This window comes from Mirounga leonina, unplaced genomic scaffold, assembly GCF_011800145.1.
Source record: "Mirounga leonina isolate KUSES-001 unplaced genomic scaffold, KU_Mleo_1.0 Mir_173, whole genome shotgun sequence".
NCBI classification, from domain to species: Eukaryota; Metazoa; Chordata; class Mammalia; order Carnivora; family Phocidae; genus Mirounga; species Mirounga leonina.
Window position 1 is genome coordinate 72,919,421 of NW_023270447.1, and position 18,503 is coordinate 72,937,923.

The 18,503-nt window shown below is 49.9% G+C and overlaps 1 protein-coding gene across 6 annotated transcripts; it reads right to left on the minus strand.

Moving 5' to 3' along the window:
- Window positions 1–667: 667 nt before the first annotated feature.
- On the minus strand, window positions 668–18,114 carry RCC1 (regulator of chromosome condensation 1). 6 transcript variants are annotated; one of them, XM_035019312.1, is made up of 11 exons: window positions 18,037–18,089; window positions 9,628–9,709; window positions 8,925–9,014; window positions 7,680–7,867; window positions 7,328–7,507; window positions 6,390–6,486; window positions 6,157–6,279; window positions 5,497–5,652; window positions 5,122–5,241; window positions 4,631–4,783; window positions 668–3,444 (listed from the first exon to the last, which is right to left on the minus strand). In XM_035019312.1, exons 2-11 carry the CDS (start codon window positions 9,698–9,700, stop codon window positions 3,269–3,271), a joined length of 1,356 nt encoding a protein of 451 aa, XP_034875203.1. In that variant the 5' UTR covers window positions 9,701–9,709; window positions 18,037–18,089; the 3' UTR covers window positions 668–3,268. The 6 variants fall into 6 exon arrangements, with proteins under 6 accessions (XP_034875203.1, XP_034875202.1, XP_034875204.1 ...); XM_035019311.1 differs by lacking the exon at window positions 18,037–18,089 and adding an exon at window positions 17,344–17,601; XM_035019313.1 differs by lacking the exon at window positions 18,037–18,089 and adding an exon at window positions 10,896–12,048.
- Window positions 18,115–18,503: the final 389 nt, after the last annotated feature.

Genomic DNA, 18,503 nt, shown 5'->3' on the forward strand with positions numbered 1-18,503 from the left:
ACTAATATGGATAACAGCAGTGCTTACCACATAGGGTGTTGTGAAGAGAAAATGAGAAGTTGGGAAAGTACTTGGCCCAATGCCTGGCATCCAGTAAATTCTCCAACACGGTATTTGGAGGCCTTCAAATTATAGCAGAGAGCTGTTTATTTGGTACTATTTGCCAGCCCCTCTGCAGTGCTCTTTACTTTCTACAGGTGGAAGATTTTTAAATGTTTGCTTTTAATTTAGAATGCAAGCTTCATGAGACAGGGATTCTTGTGTTTTGTTTCTAATCAAATTCCTACAACAACGTCTGGGATAAGGTAGGCACTGAGAAAATATTTGTTGATTTTATGAAATAAACAATACACAGCAGTCCCTTACCCTATCCCTACCCCCAATTCTCAGTCCCTTGAGGCAAGTTTCTGTATCTCCCTATAATCTGCACATTTCTAAATAATGTACTTTCTCATTTAGAGACTGTCCTTCATTCATACATACACACTTCTCCATCTTCGACTATATCTTCTGACTATAATTTCTCGCAAAGCAGGAGCACCTGGCTGGCTCAGTCAATAGAGCGTGACACTCTTGATCTTGGGGAGGGGGGAGGGATGTGAGTTCAAACCCCACAGCAGGCAAAAAAATAAATAAAATATAATGTCTGTCAAAGCAATATTGAACATTTACATTACAACTTTGTAAATATTTATAGCAGAGCCACATTATGTACTATGATTACATTTGTTTTGGGGTAATCAATCCAGGTTGCAGGAGGATGGGGGAAAAGATAAAACAGAGTACTCAATGTGTTTGAACAAAAGGAAATTTACACTTTAAGATTTTGGCGCTAAATTAATACCTAACACCAAAAAACTATGCATGTGAAAAACAGGACAATTATTAACTATAGGGAACAGAAAAAAACGTACAATTGTCGTAACAGCAAAGAGCATATTATAGAGTATTATGTGCCTGACACTGTTCTCATATATGTAAAGCACCTACAGAGAGCTTTATAACACTTACGTGCAACACAAGGAAAAGGAATTGACGTTCTCGGCTCAGCAAGAGGCTGACTTAGATTCCAGCCTAGTTTGTGCATTTGGTAGGTAGCTTCTTGACCTTAAGCAAGTCACAACTCTCAGGGACTGTTTCCCGAGGGACAAGTTTTTGCAGGGCTGATGTAAGGATTGAAAGAGCTATTATTGCATGTAAAGTGTTCAGCACAATGCCTGGCCCATTTTAAGTCCCAATACAGAAGAGCTGTTATTAAGAACAGGGTATTTTCATCATGCTATCCTGTCAGAACGGAAAACTCCAGTAAGTCTAAACCAAATGGACTTTTCTGGGGGGAGTGAGGAGGAGCAGCACACACACAAGTGCTTCTTTACAAAGAAAATATTAGAATCAAAAGTGTGGTGTCCCTTCTAAGAAGTCAATTTCCAGTCAGTATATTGCCTGTATCAAAACTAAAACTTAAGGGGGGAAAAAATCACAGAATACATTTGAAGTTCTTTTACGTCATATTCATTTTTCCAAGTCACGGACATCCAAGACGAATCCTTTTGGTGATAATAAAAACTTCCTGTTATACATGTAAAGACCTTCTAGATCAGCACTGTCCACTGTAACTTCCTGCAATTATAGAAACGTTCTATGTTTGCATAGCCCAATACCACAGGCACCAGCCATACAGGACTACTGAGGACTTGAAATGTGGCTAGTGCAACCAAGGAAATTAATTTTAAATTTTTACAAGTTGTAATTTATTTAAATGTAAATAGCCACATGTAGCTAGCGACCACCATCGTAGACAGGTCAGCTGTATGATTTGGTTGCTCAAGTGCCTGGGAAGATCTACATTAATACTCGTAGTAAGTAGTCTTAAGAGTTATTATGCAGTTAACCATGTTTAATCAATTACATCAGCTGCTGAGAATGATATAACAGCAAGCTTAGTGTATTTGTAGATATGTACTGTACTCAAATCTTGGTTTGGGATTAGGATATTAAAAGATCCATTCCATGTCTCACATTATGCAGCATAGTTTTTTTTTTTTTTTAAATCCACTGATTCCTGAAACATAAATACCTAAGCAAAAATCAATAACTCTTTTTCTCTTTTTTGATTTGTATGAAACAGTTACATCAACAGCTGACTGGCACATACCAGGACATCGCGACATCACTTAAGTCCTAGCCTTGACCAGGTGCATAGGTATGGGTTTATTCTGCTCTTGCCAACACGACAGGTGCTCCCTTAAAAAAGCAGGGAGTATGTAGAAAACAAGTGACCTGTTTTATAAAACTCTAAATTTATTCAAAGTGTTAAAAGATTTCACTCTCCCCTCCAAAATACTTTATATTTAAAAAAAATCAAAACTGTTTTCTATTTTCTCAGCCACTGTACAAGCTGCTGCTTCCCTTTCTGGGCACCAGCCTCTGCCCTTCTGACCCCCCTCCCCTCCCTCCCTTCACTCTCAATATTGCTATAAGTTTGTTTATAAAACTCTCCTTCCCCACTCCCTCCATGTCCTGCCCTGCAGATGTAGCTTCCTTTCCAGACGTCAGGCCCTTGGCTACAGGTAAGGCAGGTCGGATGGGCAGGATACTCAGGCAATGCCTGAAGGGCAGAATGCTTTGTGCTTCTGGGAGAAAGGCTGATTGGCTTTTTTCTTGATCAAGTGGAGGATCATTGTTTATTCTTCCCCATGGACATCTGTTGAGGGCCAAATATTTGGCTTGGGGTTGCCCATGGCTGGGCAGCCCTGCCCCATCTCCGGTTTCCCCCAGGCATAGGTCCATGACAGCTGGGTCTGACCACCATACCATTTGTCTGCCTGTGGATTGTGAAGGACAGAGAGTGGCACATGGCTAGAGTAGGGCTTGAGGATCCCCAACTTTTCAGAATGTGGGCACCAAATCCCCAGGGGAGGAATTTTTGGTTTTTGGCAGGCAAAACCAGGGTCAGCCAGGACCATGGAGGTAGGGATGAGGGGGAAAGGTCTAACCACATAGCTCTGGGGTGAGCAATGTTCCGGCTGCCAAAACCCCCTCCCCTCTTCCATTTCCCCCCACTCCCCTTCATCTTGTAGGTTGCAGGATGATTCAGGAAAGGAGGACAGAAAAGAGGAAAAGGATTCTGTTCTGCTGATAGGAAAAAGGCAGGAGATGACAGAGTATTCGGGGCTGGGGGAGGCCTGCTGGAATCTGTAGTTGTCATAGCTTCCCAGTTCCAGGAGGGAGGGTGGCAGGGCCAGGAGCCAGGCCCGCAGAGGCTTCATCAGCTCTGTTCCTTGTCCTTGACTAGTAAGACTGTGTGCTGGCCCCCACTGGACACCGATAAGACCACACGGTTCTCCAGCTGTTTGCCTGTCATCTCCACCGGGCTCCAGGCATCCTCCTCCTGCCCTGTGCCCAGCTGGTAGTTGGTACCCATGCCCCAGGCGAAAACACGACCTACAGGGGAGAGAAATGGGGACAGCTGTCTCCAGGATCCCTAGCCCCACCTTTCTAAACCGTGAGAAGCCTAGAACATGAGGGTGAATTCTGGCTTTGGCCTGTAGCAGCCTAGCAATGTCCCAGCCTCTGGGAGTTCAGGGAAGCTGGGAGAAGCCAAGGAGATGATGGATTAAAAAAATAGTTTTGTCAACCAGAGACCACACCCCTTATACATTGCCAAAGACTTCTCTCTACTCCTAGGCATGGCATTCAAGGCTCTACATGACTGGCCACTCCCCAAAACCCTACACCACCCTCCATTCCAAGGACCTTCGAGACCTTTGAGACTGCTCTAGATGTTCCTGTGCCTGGGATGCCCTTCATTGCTTATCATAAAAGACTGAACCTTTAAGGTGTAGTACAAGCTCTACTTTCCCAGTAACTCTTCCCAGATAATTTCAGTCAAGTGCTTCCATCAGCTCCAGACTTCTCAAGGTGTCCATGGCTATCGATCTCACCCACTCAGGCTTTGGTGACCACCTGGTTCAGAGCCTCCTCTGCTGTGCCTGCTGGAACCCCAGTGACTAAGCTTTCTTTCTCCTAATAAAAGTCTAAGTACAGCTCCCTGGGAAGCTGGCACATACTAGGTTGTAAATAAAAGGGGTCACCTTGGTGGGAAGTGTAAAGAGAAGACTGAGCTAAGACTCTGGAGACCTGGGGGTGCCTGGGTGGCTCAGTTGTTAAGCGTCTGCTTTGGCTCAGGTCATGATCCCAGGGTCCTGGGATCAAGCCCCGCATTGGGCTCCCTGCTCGGCGGGAAGCCTGCTTTTCCCTCTCCCACTCCCCCTGCTTGTGTTCCCTCGCTTGCTGTCTCTGTCAAGTAAATAAATAAAATCTTAAAAAAAAAAAAAGACTCTGGAGACCTGGATTCAAGTCCTACTGCCTGTCTGGGCCTCAGTGATGTGTCTCTCTTTACTATTTTTCTATGCTACGAAACAAATAACCCTTCTTAAAATAATACGTTTACTCATTTTGTGTTCATCAAAGCCAGAGCTTCTGACAGGAGAAAAGCAATGTCATCACAAACAGTGCTCTCTGCATCTCAGCTCTATTTGATGATGGACATCACAGCCTGACGAGCAGTTTGGTAAGAATCATGACCCCCAAGACCCAACCACACCAAGTGTGGGCAGCCCCAACTCACCATCCTTGGTCACAGCATACCCAACGGAGGCCCCACAAGCCACTGAGGAGACAGCAGGGAGCCTTGGGATGAGGGTAGGTATGCTTTTCTCCTCGGCGCCCTCCCCAAGGCCCAGCCGCCCATACTCAGCCCGGCCCAGGCTGTACGCTTTTCCTGTGGGAGGAGGGAGGAGATGAAGAGTAGCAGAGGGCATGCTCCAGGTAGGTCAGATGAGTTCCCAAATCCAAGGGAGCTGGTGCCCACTCCCAGGGTGGTGAGAAGCAGGTCTGCAGCATCTGTCCCAGTTTTGGGGGAGGTCTGGGAGAACCCCCATAGGACCCCACTGAGCTCATACTTGGAAGAGTGCCAAGACTCTGAGGGATGAGAATGGCCCTCATGGACCCACATCTGGCCCAACCCATGGAGCAGGCCCAGGTTCCAAGGACCATGGTCTCAGGAGTCTGGCTAGGCTATGCCCAAGGAATACTCCACCCCCAACCCACAGGTCCCACCTTCCGAATCCATGCAGACTGTATGATGCTGGCCACCAGAGAAGCCCACCCAGGACTTGGTAGAGTTCTTGAAGGATGTCAAGTTTTGGGGTACAAAGCAAGATTCTGTGCCTGGGGTTCCTGGGAGGAAAATGCCAGAATAGAGTTTTAGCGGTGAAGCTGTCCAAGGAGCTGTCCTTCTTCATCCTCTCACACATGAGGCCACCTCCCCCCGCCACAAACACCAAGGTAAGGATATTCTCAGTTTACAGATAACAGAACTATGGCTCTGAGGGGTTAGCAGACCCCAACAAGGGTGCCCAACAAATGAGTGGTGAAGCCAGGATTGGATCCAAGTCACTCTGGGCTATGCCAGATGTTGGGCTTGGGACTCACCAAGCTGATGATAGTTGGAGAGGCCGAAACCATATACATGGCCCTCGCAGGAGATGGCAAAGGTGAAATAGGCACCACAAAAGGCGTCCTGGAATCTCACATGACCCCGGCTCCCTCTGGATTTCAGCATCACACACTTGGGGACCAGGAGTCGTTCTGTAGCAGAGAGGAGGCCAGGGTCAGTGGCAGACACACACAGCTTCTCTCTCTGTCCTGTGTGTTTTTTCCCATCACTATAGCCCCTGGAGGAAAGCTAAGCAGGGATTTTTCTTCCTTTTCCCTATTAAAAAGAAGAAGAAACAGGCCAAGAGAGTACAAGTGCCTCACTCAGACTCCCAGAGTTGTAAAAGGTAACATTTACACGGAACTTACCATGTGCCAAACATTCTTCTATGTTAACTCCATTTCACTTCAACCACAACTCAATGAAGTAAGTTTAGAGATGAGAAAAATACGTCCAGGGTCCCACAGCCAATAGGTAGTAGAAGCAGGATTCAAATCCAGGGTGGTCTGGCTCTAGAGTCAGAGTTCTTACCTATCACCACAGGCCTAGCTGATGCAAGCCTAAACTCACACAGAGAATCCCTCCTGCTTCTGACCTTCACCAGGGGGTGGCTTGCCAAGTTGCTCTGCCCTGCCGGAGTGACCTAAGCCACCTACCAAGGCCCTGCCGGCCACCACGGTTGGCAAATAATTCAGGCACACGGCCCAGCTGGCCCTGCTCCCCGCAGCCCAAAGTGTAGAGGTCACCATCAGCTGTCAGCATCACCAAGTGGTCATTTCCTGCGGGCGAGAGGAAGGCAGAGGATACAGGGCTTGTCTGTACGGCCCAAGACTAGGATAGCCCCAGAACGAGCTTCTCCAACTCCTGCCTAGAGTGCCCCCAGGCTCACCTGAGGCCACCTTCACTACGGGCATAGTCAGCTGCACTTGCACGGGCACCATGCTCTTCTTCATGGGTTCCAAGAGTCCAATCACACCGTTATTGTCCTGGAAGGCAGGGCAGGGCACTTACCGGCCAGTCCTGTCTGCCCCAGACCAGCCAGATCCAGGCTTGCGGCAACCATGGAGCCGTATGGCGAAGGGGACTGGTGCCAGATGGGGATGAAGAGGTGGGCAGGAGCCAGGACAAACAGTGAAACACTTAATGAATGAAATCATATGTGGCTTGTGATTTGCATTAAAATAACAAAGAAGTAGGGTAATGGACGGGAGCAGAGAGGAAACAAGTTTGGCCACAAGCTGATGACTGTGGAGGCGAGTAAATGGGTATTCAATATGTTTTTCTGATTACTTTTATGTGCTTGAAATTCTCCATAAGTAGCTTTAAAAACAGCCATGATGAGGACACACCTCATCAGATTCCTTTATTTTTGACATTTCAAAATAAATACCAAAGTACCAAGACAATTTTAATGCTGACTCTACTGTTTAAACTCCCTTGCCTCAGAAATTCTGAGATGTGACAATCCTTCTCATGCACCCCAAAACCCCTGACAGATGTAGAAGAGGGCTGGGAAGCGGGGAGGTTGAAGGCAGGGAGATGGGTGAGGAGAGCAGGCTTCCTGAGTCAGTCTCAGCCCAAAGGCATCCTTGACCCACCCCTTTCCCAAGATAACACACTTCATAATATGGACTCAAAAGGAAGGAGCCCATGGTGTGGACAGGCCTGGATGAAGAGACCTGCGTCTGGGCCCAAGCTCTGCCTCTGGGCCTTGATTTCCCCACCATTAAGTACAACTGGGAGGTGGAGATGGATTATCACTGGGGTCTCACCAGTGAATTCTTCCAGCCAGCCAGCCCTCATGCGGTCTTCCAGACCCAGTCTTACCCGGAAGGAGCCCCAGAGGAAAACGCGACCATCCTCAGTGAGGGCTGCTGTATGACTGTCTCCTGCTGACACCTGTACCACTTTCTCTTGCAGTTCCACTTTCCCGGGGACCATCTCTGAGCCCTCCACTGATGTGTCCCTTCCCAGGGCACCCTCATCGTTGCAGCCGAAGGAGTAGACCTGTGCCCAAGATGCCCCCATTAGCGCAAGGTCTGGCTTCAGTCCATTCTTGCACTCCCTGTGCAGCTAACCAGCTCCATCTCCACAGAGTGATGTGTGTGGCTCAAAGCTCCTTCCCCAAGCCCCCCAACCCTAGGCCCTGTCCAGTCCTGTGCCACCCACCCCAACCTACCTGGCCGCTTTTGCTTAGACACACAGTATGCATGCCCCCAGCCTCGGCTTGCACGATGTCCTCTGGAATGGGCACCAGGGCCGGCTTCTTCCTCTCCATCACATTCTCGCCTAGCCCCAACTGGCCCACGTCGCCCTGGCCCAGTGTTAGCACCATGCCTGGTTCTGTGCTGTGGGACCTGTGGGAGACTGAGGGGTGAAGAAGACAGCCCTTGAGTGTGCAGGATGACAGAAGAGAGGAGGGGTCACTGCATGGGCTCTGGGACCACACAGACCTGGGTTCAAGCCCCTGCTCTGCCACAGATCAGTCATAGGATCTTTCTAGGAAGCCTAAGTCTCCTCATCTGTAAAATGTGAATAGCAAAGATAACTATGTCACAAGATTTTTGTGAAAATTAAAACCTGAGCACGTGGGGCGCCTCGGTGGCTCAGTTGGTTAAGCGACTGCCTTTGGCTCAGGTCATGATCCTGGAGTCCCTGGATCGAGTCCCGCATCGGGCTCCCTGCTCGGTGGGGAGTCTGCTTTGCCCTCTGACCCTATCCCCTCTCATGTGTTCTCTCTCAAATAAATAAATAAAATCTTAAAAAAAACACAAAAAACTGAGCACGTTATTAATATGAGGGACAATCAACATTGTGAAACGAATCTTGGTGGGGAGGGGAAGAGAACAGTGAGGATACAGATGATTTTCCTGAATAGCTCTGAGTTGTCAGGAGTCATGTTGCCAACAGTGAGGACGCAGATAATGTCCACCCTTTACTGGCTGCTTATTCTACAAATGTTAAATTGCTTTGTAGTCCCCTAAATTATACTACAGACCTTCCGTATTTAGGCTCCTGTTTTACAGGAAAGGAAACAGAGGCTCAGAGAGGTTAAGTAACCCTCCCAGGGTCACGAAGCTAATAAACAGTAAAGTTTGCACTGAAACCAAAGGAACCTACATGGGTCAGAGCACTGTCCCTAGCCTCCACCCTCAGGCTGCGACTTCACTCCTACACATATTCCCACGGAACCCTTCCGCAGCTGACCCGCCCCTGAAGAGGAAGGGGCAGGAGTTAAGACAGAAGACAGGCATTTGTAGAAAAGTACAAGCCAACCAGTGGAAGGCACAGGGCCATCTGCTGGCCAATGGTGGCTGCCCATGGCCCCGGACAGCCAATGGTGTCCAGCTCCTCCCCCCGGGGGTGTGGCCACGGCTGCCGGGGCGCTACGGCTGCGCAGAGGGTGCCCTGGGCAGGGAGCCACCTGGTCGGGTTTTCTGGTCAGGAGGGCTCGGCCTCTGGGCACCTGGAACGCGATGGGAGGCAACAGCCCTCACTGCCTGGTTACGACGGTCTGCAAAAGACAGACACTATCTGAGCATCGGTCCACACTATTCCCTCCCAGATTGGGGGTGGATTTCTCTCCTTCCCGTCTCCCTCCAGGGTCCCAGGAAAGAGCAAAGCACAGCTACCTCCTTCAAATGCTACCAGGACAGATCTCATTTTCCTCTTAACAGCCCAGCGAGATTGGTGCTGTTCTTGCCTCTGTTTCATTAATGGGGTAAATTCAAGCTCAGCGACGTTAAGTCACGTGCCGAAAGTTACACGGCTAGAAAGTGGCAGAGCCTGGACTTGAACCCACTTCTGGAAGTCAGTGGTCCTAGCCATAATACATTACTGCCTGGAGCAAAGTCCTAGCTAGGGTCTTGGTTTTTGTTTGTTTGTTTGTTTTTTTGCCAGTACTGCCTGAGTGCTTGTAGACAAGTCTCCTCCTTTATGACTTACAGAGGGTGGGATTCAGTAAGCTACAAGAGACCCTGCATCTGGGTGGAGACCCTGCATCTGGGTGGAGCTCCTGGGCTTCCAGGCCCCTCAGCTTCAGATGTCAGGGAGGCAGGAGCCCAGTCCTAGATTCTGGGGGCTCCAAGAGGGCCCCCATTCAGAGATAGAGGCCAACGCCAACTTACCCTTCACCTTCTTGCTTTTGGGGAGAGCATCTTCTGGGGGTGACCTTCTCTTAGCTATACGTTTGGGTGGCATCTTCCTTTCCTGAAAAACCGAGGCAAATATTCCGTTTCAGAAATGGCTATCACTTGGGGCGCCTGGGTGGCTCAGTTGGTTAAGCCACTGCCTTTGGCTCAGGTCATGATCCCGGAGTCCCGGGACTGAGTCCCGCACCGGGCTCCCTGTTCTGCAGGGAGTCTGCTTCACCCTCTGACCCTCCCCCTTCTCATGCTCTCTATCTCATTCTCTCTCTCAAATAAATAAATAAAATCTTTAAAAAATAAAAAATAAAAGAAATGGCAATCACTTTCCTGCTCTAACTAGGCAACATTTACCAAAACCCCTAAAAATGGTAAGAGGAATTCCGGCAATTCCACTTCTCAGAATTTATCTGAGGAGAACAAGAACAGAATAATGGGTACACCCAAAGATTAGGTTCCATAAATATTCTCTACTGTATTCTTCCTAATATTAAAAAAAACAGAACAACCCATGTGCTCCATGGTAGGGGGCTGGCCAGAAAATATGCAGTATATTCAGGATAGAAGAGTATGAGGCCATTAAGAGGATGCTTTCAGAGATGTGTTTATTGAATAGGAAGATGTTCACCATTGCCAAATAATACAAGCAGCTTGAAAAAACAGTCCATCATCCCATAAAAAAAAGGCATACACATGCAAAAATAGGTGTAGAAGACTGTGTGGAAGGAAATACATTTATTAACAATGGTTAGTAACCTCTGGAAAATGGGATTATGGACACTTTTATTTTTTTTTTGTACCTTCCTATATTATGTAAGATATCTAACAAAGAACTTTACATGTTTTATTTATTTATTTAGGGTTTATTTATATATTTTTGTCATTTCTCCACCTGTGAAACTCAAACTCATGACCTTGAGATCAAGAGTTGCATGCTCTTCTGACTGAGCCAGCCAAGCATCCCTATTTTTTATTTTATTATAAAAAATTAAAACCTTGAAGAACAACATCAAGTAAAGTATCTCTCACAGCTCCCCCTCAACCCTGAGATAACCACTAATAACTTTGGGAAAGCACTACTGTTATCAGAGCAAAGGAAAAACCAACCAAACAAAAAACCAAAGAAGCTATTCTCATTATAGAAAACCGAACCAGACCATCTGTGCCCTCTGATCTAAAAGTGCCACTCCTAGGAAGACACGGGCTTTCCTAAACAGTCCAGTTAATAAATAAACACTGTATATACTCACCAGGTGTTACAAATAGGGGAAAGGAATCCACTTGTGGGTGACAAGAAAGGTTCTTGGACCTAGCACCATCCAGGACAGCTGAGGGCTTCAGCCCCAAACGGCTCCCTCATTCGGTTGCTGCTGCCCCACAACGGTCTCCCTGTCTTCCTCAAGGCTGCTGGGAACAGAGACATTCTCCCCAGCTCTCTCAATTCCAATCCAGCCCAAACTGTGTCCAAAGCCTTCTTCCTCCACATACCCAGCCCCGGAAATAAATCTTTATTGAGCCCTGGTCTTTAAGGTTGTGAAACTGCCTAAGCCTGGGGCTCTCCCATCCGGACTGCACACGTTCTGGAATGGCTGGCAGGGGTCAGGGCCCTTGAGAGCTACCCTGATGTAGAAGTGGGATAGCCTGTGCCCGTGGAGAGCCTCAGGGCCAGAATCTGGGCTCAGCTACTTTCTAGCTGCTTGACCTTGGGCAGAATTACGTAACCTCGTCATGAGTCAGTTTCTTCCTCAGTAAAACAGGGATAATAATTGTACCTACATCTTTGTTATGTAGGATTAAATGAGCTAATGCTGTAAACTATACATTCTAGAGCCTACCCCAGGCAATGCTTGAGCACAGCTCTAATCTAATCTAACCCAGCTCTCCTCCATTTTGGAGCTAAGGGATGAGACTCTACCCAAGACTATAAATGGAGTAAGAACTCCAAGAGCCCTTCTCAGGCTCAGCTGTGGGCTTAACCGGCACCTCCTCCCCATCTCCTTCCAGCAGGTTCTAGAGCATCAGCCTCTCCAGCTCCCCACTGCCTGGTAATGAACACAAGGCCAAAGGCCTCTGATTTTCTGAGCACATTTCTGCTAACTATCCTGGGGGAGAACAAAGAACTGAAGATAAGGAAGTAGCCAAAGGTTCAGAATCCTCCACGCCTGTGTAGGCTGAGCTTCTACAGGTTGTGACTGGCCCAGTTCTGACTCTGATGAGGTGGCCGTTCTGAACGTCACCCAACTTTTATTCTCTTGGAGTGGGACTCCTCCTCTCCAACCCACCTCTTTGAGACCCCTCTTGCCATGCTAAAGATGCACATTCTCTGGGATGAGAGGGAACTGGATTCATCTGCTAGAGCTGTGGCTTGCTCACCCCAGCTTTTGTGACCCTGGTTGGCCAGCAGCCTTGACCTCTCTGCACTGTAGCCTCTTCTGTAAAGGGGAATGCTATGGTACTTCTCAGGGCTGCTGTCAAAACGGAATGAAATGGGCGCACCTGGGTGGCTCAGTCGTTAAGCGTCTGCCTTCGCCTCAGGTCCTGATCCCAGGGTCCTGGGATCGAGTCCCGCATCGGACTCTCTGCTCGGCGGGAAGCCTGCTTCTCCCTCTCCCACTCCCCCTGCTTGTGTTCCCTCTCTCACTATCTCTCTGTCAAATAAATAAATAAAATCTTAAAACAAACAAAAAACCCTGAATGAAATGTTTGTAATGGACTTTGCAGTGCCAAGCACACAGTAAGTACTCAATACATGGCAGCATTTATTCATCTGTCCCACAAATATTTATTGAGTGCCTATTTACAGTGCTTGGCGTTGGGCCGGGTGTAGCAAGGAAAGAGGAGACTAACCCTCTCCTTGTTCTCATGGAGCTTACATTGTAGCAGCAAAGAAACATTACGGATGGTGCTGAGTGAAAGATCAGCAAGGTGACATAAGAGAGAACTTGGGGGTGCACAACAATGTGTGTGTGCTTAACGACACTGAGCTGTACGCTTAAACATGGTTAAAATGGAAAAAAATGGTGAAAATGGTAAATTTTATGTATATTTTATCACACCAAAAAAAAGAAAAAGAAAATAACTTGGGGTAGGGAAGAGAGTGGTCAGGGAGGTGACCTTTAAGCTGGGACCTGAAATATGAGAGAAAGCCAGCAGGGCAAGACCAGGACAAAAGTGGCCTGGGACACAGTGTGGTAAGTTTGGGAACCAGGAGAGGCCAGCGCGGCTGCAGCTGGAGAACTGGTCAGATGGCACGAGGTGAGCAGGGGCTGGATCATGCAAGGCCTTCTAGGGAAAATGGAAAACTTTTAAGAAAGTCTTCATCAGATTTATATTCTTTTTTTTTTTTTTAAGATTTTATTTATTTTGACAGAGAGAGACACAGTGAAAGAGGGAACACAAGCAGGGGGTGTGGGAGAGGGAGAAGCAGGCTCCCTGCTGAGCAGGGAGCCCCAGGCGGGGCTCGATCCCAGGACCTTGGGATCATGACCTGAACTGAAGGCAGACACCCAACGACTGAGCCACCCAGGTGCCCCCAGATTTACATTCTTAAACAGTTGTTCTGGCTACTGTAAAGAAACTGGGATGGACTGGAAGAGGAGGCCATTGCAGGCATCCAAATAAGAGAAGATGGTGACTTGATTGGGTCTGTCTGAGGTAAAAGAGAAAAAGGACACAAAACAGATCAATTTAGGAGACAGATTCAATTCATGGATTAGATGTGTGGAGTTAGGGAGAGGGAGGGATCCAGAATGACTTTCTTCATCCTAAAAAAAATCTAGGGGATTCCGGGCAGGCCTCCCCAGGATCCCCCTATGCTTGGCCAAACACATCGATTCTCAGGCGTTGGCTTAAATGACTAGGAGGATGGACTGGAGCACCTGGCTAGCTCAGTTGGTGGAGCATGTGAATTTTAATCTCAGGGTTGTGAGTTCAAGCCCCACATTGGGTATAGAGATTACTTAAAAATAAAATATCTAAAAAAAATGACTAGGATGGTAGACTTCTATTTAGTGAGGTGGGAGAACGCTGGGGGACAAACGCTTGAGGAGAGACCCAAGAGCCCCATTTTACACAATGTTTTCCTTAAGTCTGAAGTCGTTGGGAGCCAACGAGAGGGGATGTTAAGTATGCAGAACTGGGTGGGTTAAGGGGTGTGGGATAGAACAGGTATCCTTGTTTCAGGTAGGCAGCTTGTATCTCTGGCCAAGGCCCTGTCCTGCCAAAGGTAAATCTCCCGTCAGTTCATCAGAACGACCTGTAGAGGTTAGCTGTGGCAGAGAGGGAGACCGTGTCGTAGCATGGAAAAGTGCTCACAACAAGAAGTTAAGTGAAAACAAAGGGAAGAGAATTATGTCACCATACTGGTGCTGATGCTAGGCTGACCTGTAGTCAAGGCCTGGAGTGGAGACGGAAAAATAAACATGAGGTGATTGGTATCACAGGGTGCTAACAAAAACATGTGTTACTGTGGGCTGGAACCCAGTGAACATCTTAGCCACCTGCGTTTTGGTGAACATTGCGGGGCATCTCACTGCAAGCTAGGCACACTGGTCCTACTTTACAGGTGAGGAAGCTGAGGCTCAGAAAGGTAAAGTCCCTCACCCAGGACTGGAAAAGGGAGTGAAGGTCTCAACCAAGCTGGTCAGACTCCAAAGCTGGTGCCCTTGCCAACTTCCTCCCCAAGCTCCCCAGTCTCTCAGCCTGCCTGGGAACTGTCTCTCATACCCTCTCACCAAGAAAAGACAGCCACTTGGCTCTGGTCCTCCTGATCCCCACCCCATGTCATTCCGTAAGTCAACCATGATCTTTCTAAACCTCAAACCTGAAACAAGCGGCTTCCTTGCTCAGACTCCCCTGTGGTTCCTTCTGCCTGGAAGACAAAGCCCACATTTCTTAGCCTGGTGCGAAAGGCCTCCAGAGTCTGGTACTGACATAACTTTGGCCTCATCCCTTCTCTGTCACATCCTCCTTTTGCTTCCTACACAATCTTAGATTGCTTACAGTTCTCTCCAGACCATTTGCATCTCTATACCTTCCCATCCCTTATCCTACTGGAAGAATGTCTACTCAATCCCAAAGTCACCTCCATTGGTAAACCTTCCTGGTCCCTCCCCTCATCCTAAACTAACCATTCCCTCCCAGAGAAACTGGGATCTTCTGGATCATAACTACTCTGTTTTACATGTCTGTCCACCATACCTACCTACTCCTTAAACTACGAGCCACTCTCGGGCACTAGCCACTCCTATCTTCTGTATGCCAACAGCCTTTTACTTCTCACAACAAGCTGAAGCAGCACTATCACTCCTAATTCAACTGACGGGCCTGAGGCTCAGAGAATACAGCCAGTAAAAAAGAGTCAGGAATAGAAACCAGGTATACCTGACTGACTTAAAAACAAAAACCAGGTTGGCCAAAGGCAGCCATGATCCAGGCAGAGGTGGAGGCAGCCCAGGCAGGCCTCCCCAGAATCCCCCATGAGCTTGGCCAAACATACTTGAGGGCAGAAGCCAGCTGAGTGGAAGAGGATGGTGAAACCAGAGAGGAGACACTGAGGCAGCTTGGGTCTAAGTGGGTGGGCCAGGTGGGTGTGGGAGCCACTGAAGGACATGGGGAAGGACAAACCTGAGTTCTCTGTGAGCCTCAGAGTATTTGCCTCTCAGATGGAAGACTCTAGGTACTGCAGAATGCTGTTGTGAGCAATCCCAGAGGCAGGGCAGGGGATGAGGGCACCTCCTAAAAGGTGGAGCCCTGGGGGCACCTGGCTGGCTCACGCAAAAGAGCATGTGACTCTTGATCTCAGGGTCATGAGTTCGAGCCCCACAGTGGGTATGGAGATTACTTAAAGAAAGAAAGAAGCTGGGCGCCTGGGTGGCTCAGTTGGTTGGGCGACTGCCTTCGGCTCAGGTCATGATCCTGGAGTCCCGGGATCGAGTCCCGCATCGGGCTCCCCCTGCTCGACAGGGAGTCTGCTTCTCCCTCTGACCCTCCTCCCTCTCATGCTCTCTGTCTCTCATTCTCTCTGTCTCAAATAAATAAATAAAATCTTAAAAAAAAAAAAGAAAGAAAAAAAAAAAGAAAGAAAGAAGCTAAAAATAAATAAATGAATAAAAGGTGGAGCCCTGCACCCATTACCCACCTGCCTATCCTCGACTGCACAAATCAGTCCTTTGTACAGACTCCTCTAACTGCTCTGGGTGTGTTTTCTTAACCACACACTAAGTATCTGGACTAGAAATAAGTAGCAATCTTTTATCCCCACCCCTCACTCCCTAACAGACAAACACAGCTTCCATCCTCAGCAGCTTACAGTCTGGGAGAAGAGTGAGACATAGTCAAAAATAAGTAGAACTCAGAGAGTCAACTTCCACTAAGAGCCACCTATGATGCTAGGTGTGATCACCCTGGTTTTACAGATAAGAAAGCTGAGGCTCAGGAAAGGTGCCCCAGGCCACAAAGGTGGGATTAGATCCCAGGTCTCCTGAGCACTCCCCATGAGGGCCAGGGCAACCCCACCCTTCCTCCCCTCTTCTCCCTGGCCTCCAGTTTCCTCATGTAGTGAATGAAGGCACACCAGACTAGACAGTCTACCAGGGGCCTAGTGTTCCTGTTGTGACCTCCTATGACCTCTCCACAGCCTCGTTTCTGCAAAGACAGACAGGGCCCTCTCTGACCACAGCAGCTGTCCTGGCCACCACCCCCACCTCGCCAACATCAGGAGGCAGACACTTGCCTGCCAGTCTCAGAGGCTTAAGAATCTCTTTGTGAGTTAAGGTCCCCGGGAGGAAAGGGAGGAGAGGGTCTCGTGTCAGCAAACACTTGCTGAGCTCCTGCTCTGTGCCAGGCACAGCGCTGGTATACTTCACCCCAGGAGTTCCTCGCCAGAGGCGCCCCCTTGTATACAGAGTTATGCCTGGGGGAAAAGCACCTCAGCTTCCACCGGATGTTAGAATCACTGCTTTATGAAAAATACAGGATATTAGTAATTCTCACAACATACCTCTTACCTTCATTTTACAGATAAAGAAACTAACACCCAGGGACACGGGGTGGGTGGCCCAAGGGCACCCAACTAGTAAGTTGCAAAGCTGAACAGGATTCCTGCTCTTGGGATGTCTTTGCAACAAGAGCAAGGTGAACTCTGAATTCATCTTTCCAGACTCCGCTCTGATGCCCTTCTTGGGTGACACCGTCCCTGCCTCCTCCACCACCACCCAGTGTTTCTTGGTCTTGCACTCCAGACCTTTCAAGACCCAGCCCTTGCTGTATTATCTTGTTACTCCCTTCTTTTACTCCAGACTTCAACATCTGTGGTATTCCTAACCCCAACACTCACCTACACCTTCGTGCCTTTGCATGCCCCTGCCTGGCTGGCACTAACCCCTCCACCCCAGGCAGCTGAATAACTCCACCGTCCGGTCAAAACCCCGTTCAAGAGTCACCTCACCTGGAAGGCCATCCTGACCCTCCTGGGCAGGGTTGGGTGACCCCCTCACGCGTTCCCATACCACCCAACACAGTCAACTTCCGCTAGGACACACAAGTCCCACTTGGCTGGAGCACCTCCATTACTATCTGACGAATGAATGGTTTCACGGACACACTTCGGTGACACACTGGACCAATAACTGAGGCCCCCAGATGGGTCTCCCCAAGGAGACCGGGGGCTCTGTAAAGGCCACGCGGGGCCCTTCTCACCATTGTTCCCCAGCCGGGCCAGCGCAGCACGGAGTAGACAGGCAGTAAATAATCGGTTGACAGAGGAGCTGATGCGGGGTTCACAGCACACCTCTCCAAGAGTCAACAGTCTTCGTCCTGGTGCCTGTTGACGCTGAGACTTCTTTGCCTGCAGAAGACCCTCACCAGCCTAGCCTCGCGCTCCTAAGGCACGCACTCTCGCCGGGCAGGATCCCTCCCCGGGCTCTGTCAAACGCACCCTCCGGACGGACGCTGGGCACAACCACTTTCCCCGCTCGGGAAGCGCAGCCCCGGCCGCGGCGGCCGGTCCCGGGCCGCGAGGCGCGCCGCTCTGCGCCCGGCGGGGTCACCGCGGCCGCGCGCTCACGGCCGGCCGCGCTCGGGCCGTTTGAATCTCCCGCCCGCGCGGGCGCCGCGGGCCGGACGACAGAGGCGCGGCGGCAGTGGGGCCGCGCGGCCCTCGCTCGAGCCAGGCGGGGCCAGGCCGGCGCCAGGGCGCCCCGCGGGGCCGGGGACCCGCGCGCCCGCACCCGCGCCTTCCTGCCGCCCGGCTTCACGTGGGGCCGCCGCCGCCGACACGAGCGCGCGGGCAACGGCCCCGGCCCGCCAGGGCTCCGGCTGTGGCCGCCCCGCGCGCCGCCCTCCGCCCCGACCCTCCGCCCCGACCCTCCGCCCGTGACGGGCGCGACCTACCTCGCTGCAGGTCCGCCACAAGCAACTCCTCTGCTCGCCGGCCCGGCCGCGAACTGCCCCAGAGCATGCGCTCTGCAGGCCTCCGGCCCCGACCCCGGGCCAGAAAGGAAAACAAAGAGCCCGGCGGCCCCTGGCGGCCGCCCCGGGAAGTGCAAGTGGCGCGCTCGGGCTAGAGCGCTCTAGACCGGGTTCTCTCCGCCCCTGGTCCGGGTACTGTGGGTATGTATCTGGGAGGTTCCAAATCCGGACCAGTGGACTGACAACCAGAGACTACTTGAAACCAGGGTTGGTTGGGGAAGATCTGGTGGGGCAGGGACTGTGGAGATAATGATCTTCCCTGCTCTCAAAGGGGTCCCCGTCAGAGAAAGGTGAGAAATCAGACCATCAACAACCACGCAGGGGCATCTGGCTGAGCCTGGGGCTTGGGAAAGGCTTTCCAAGGTAAGTCTAAGAGGGCAGGGCATCTA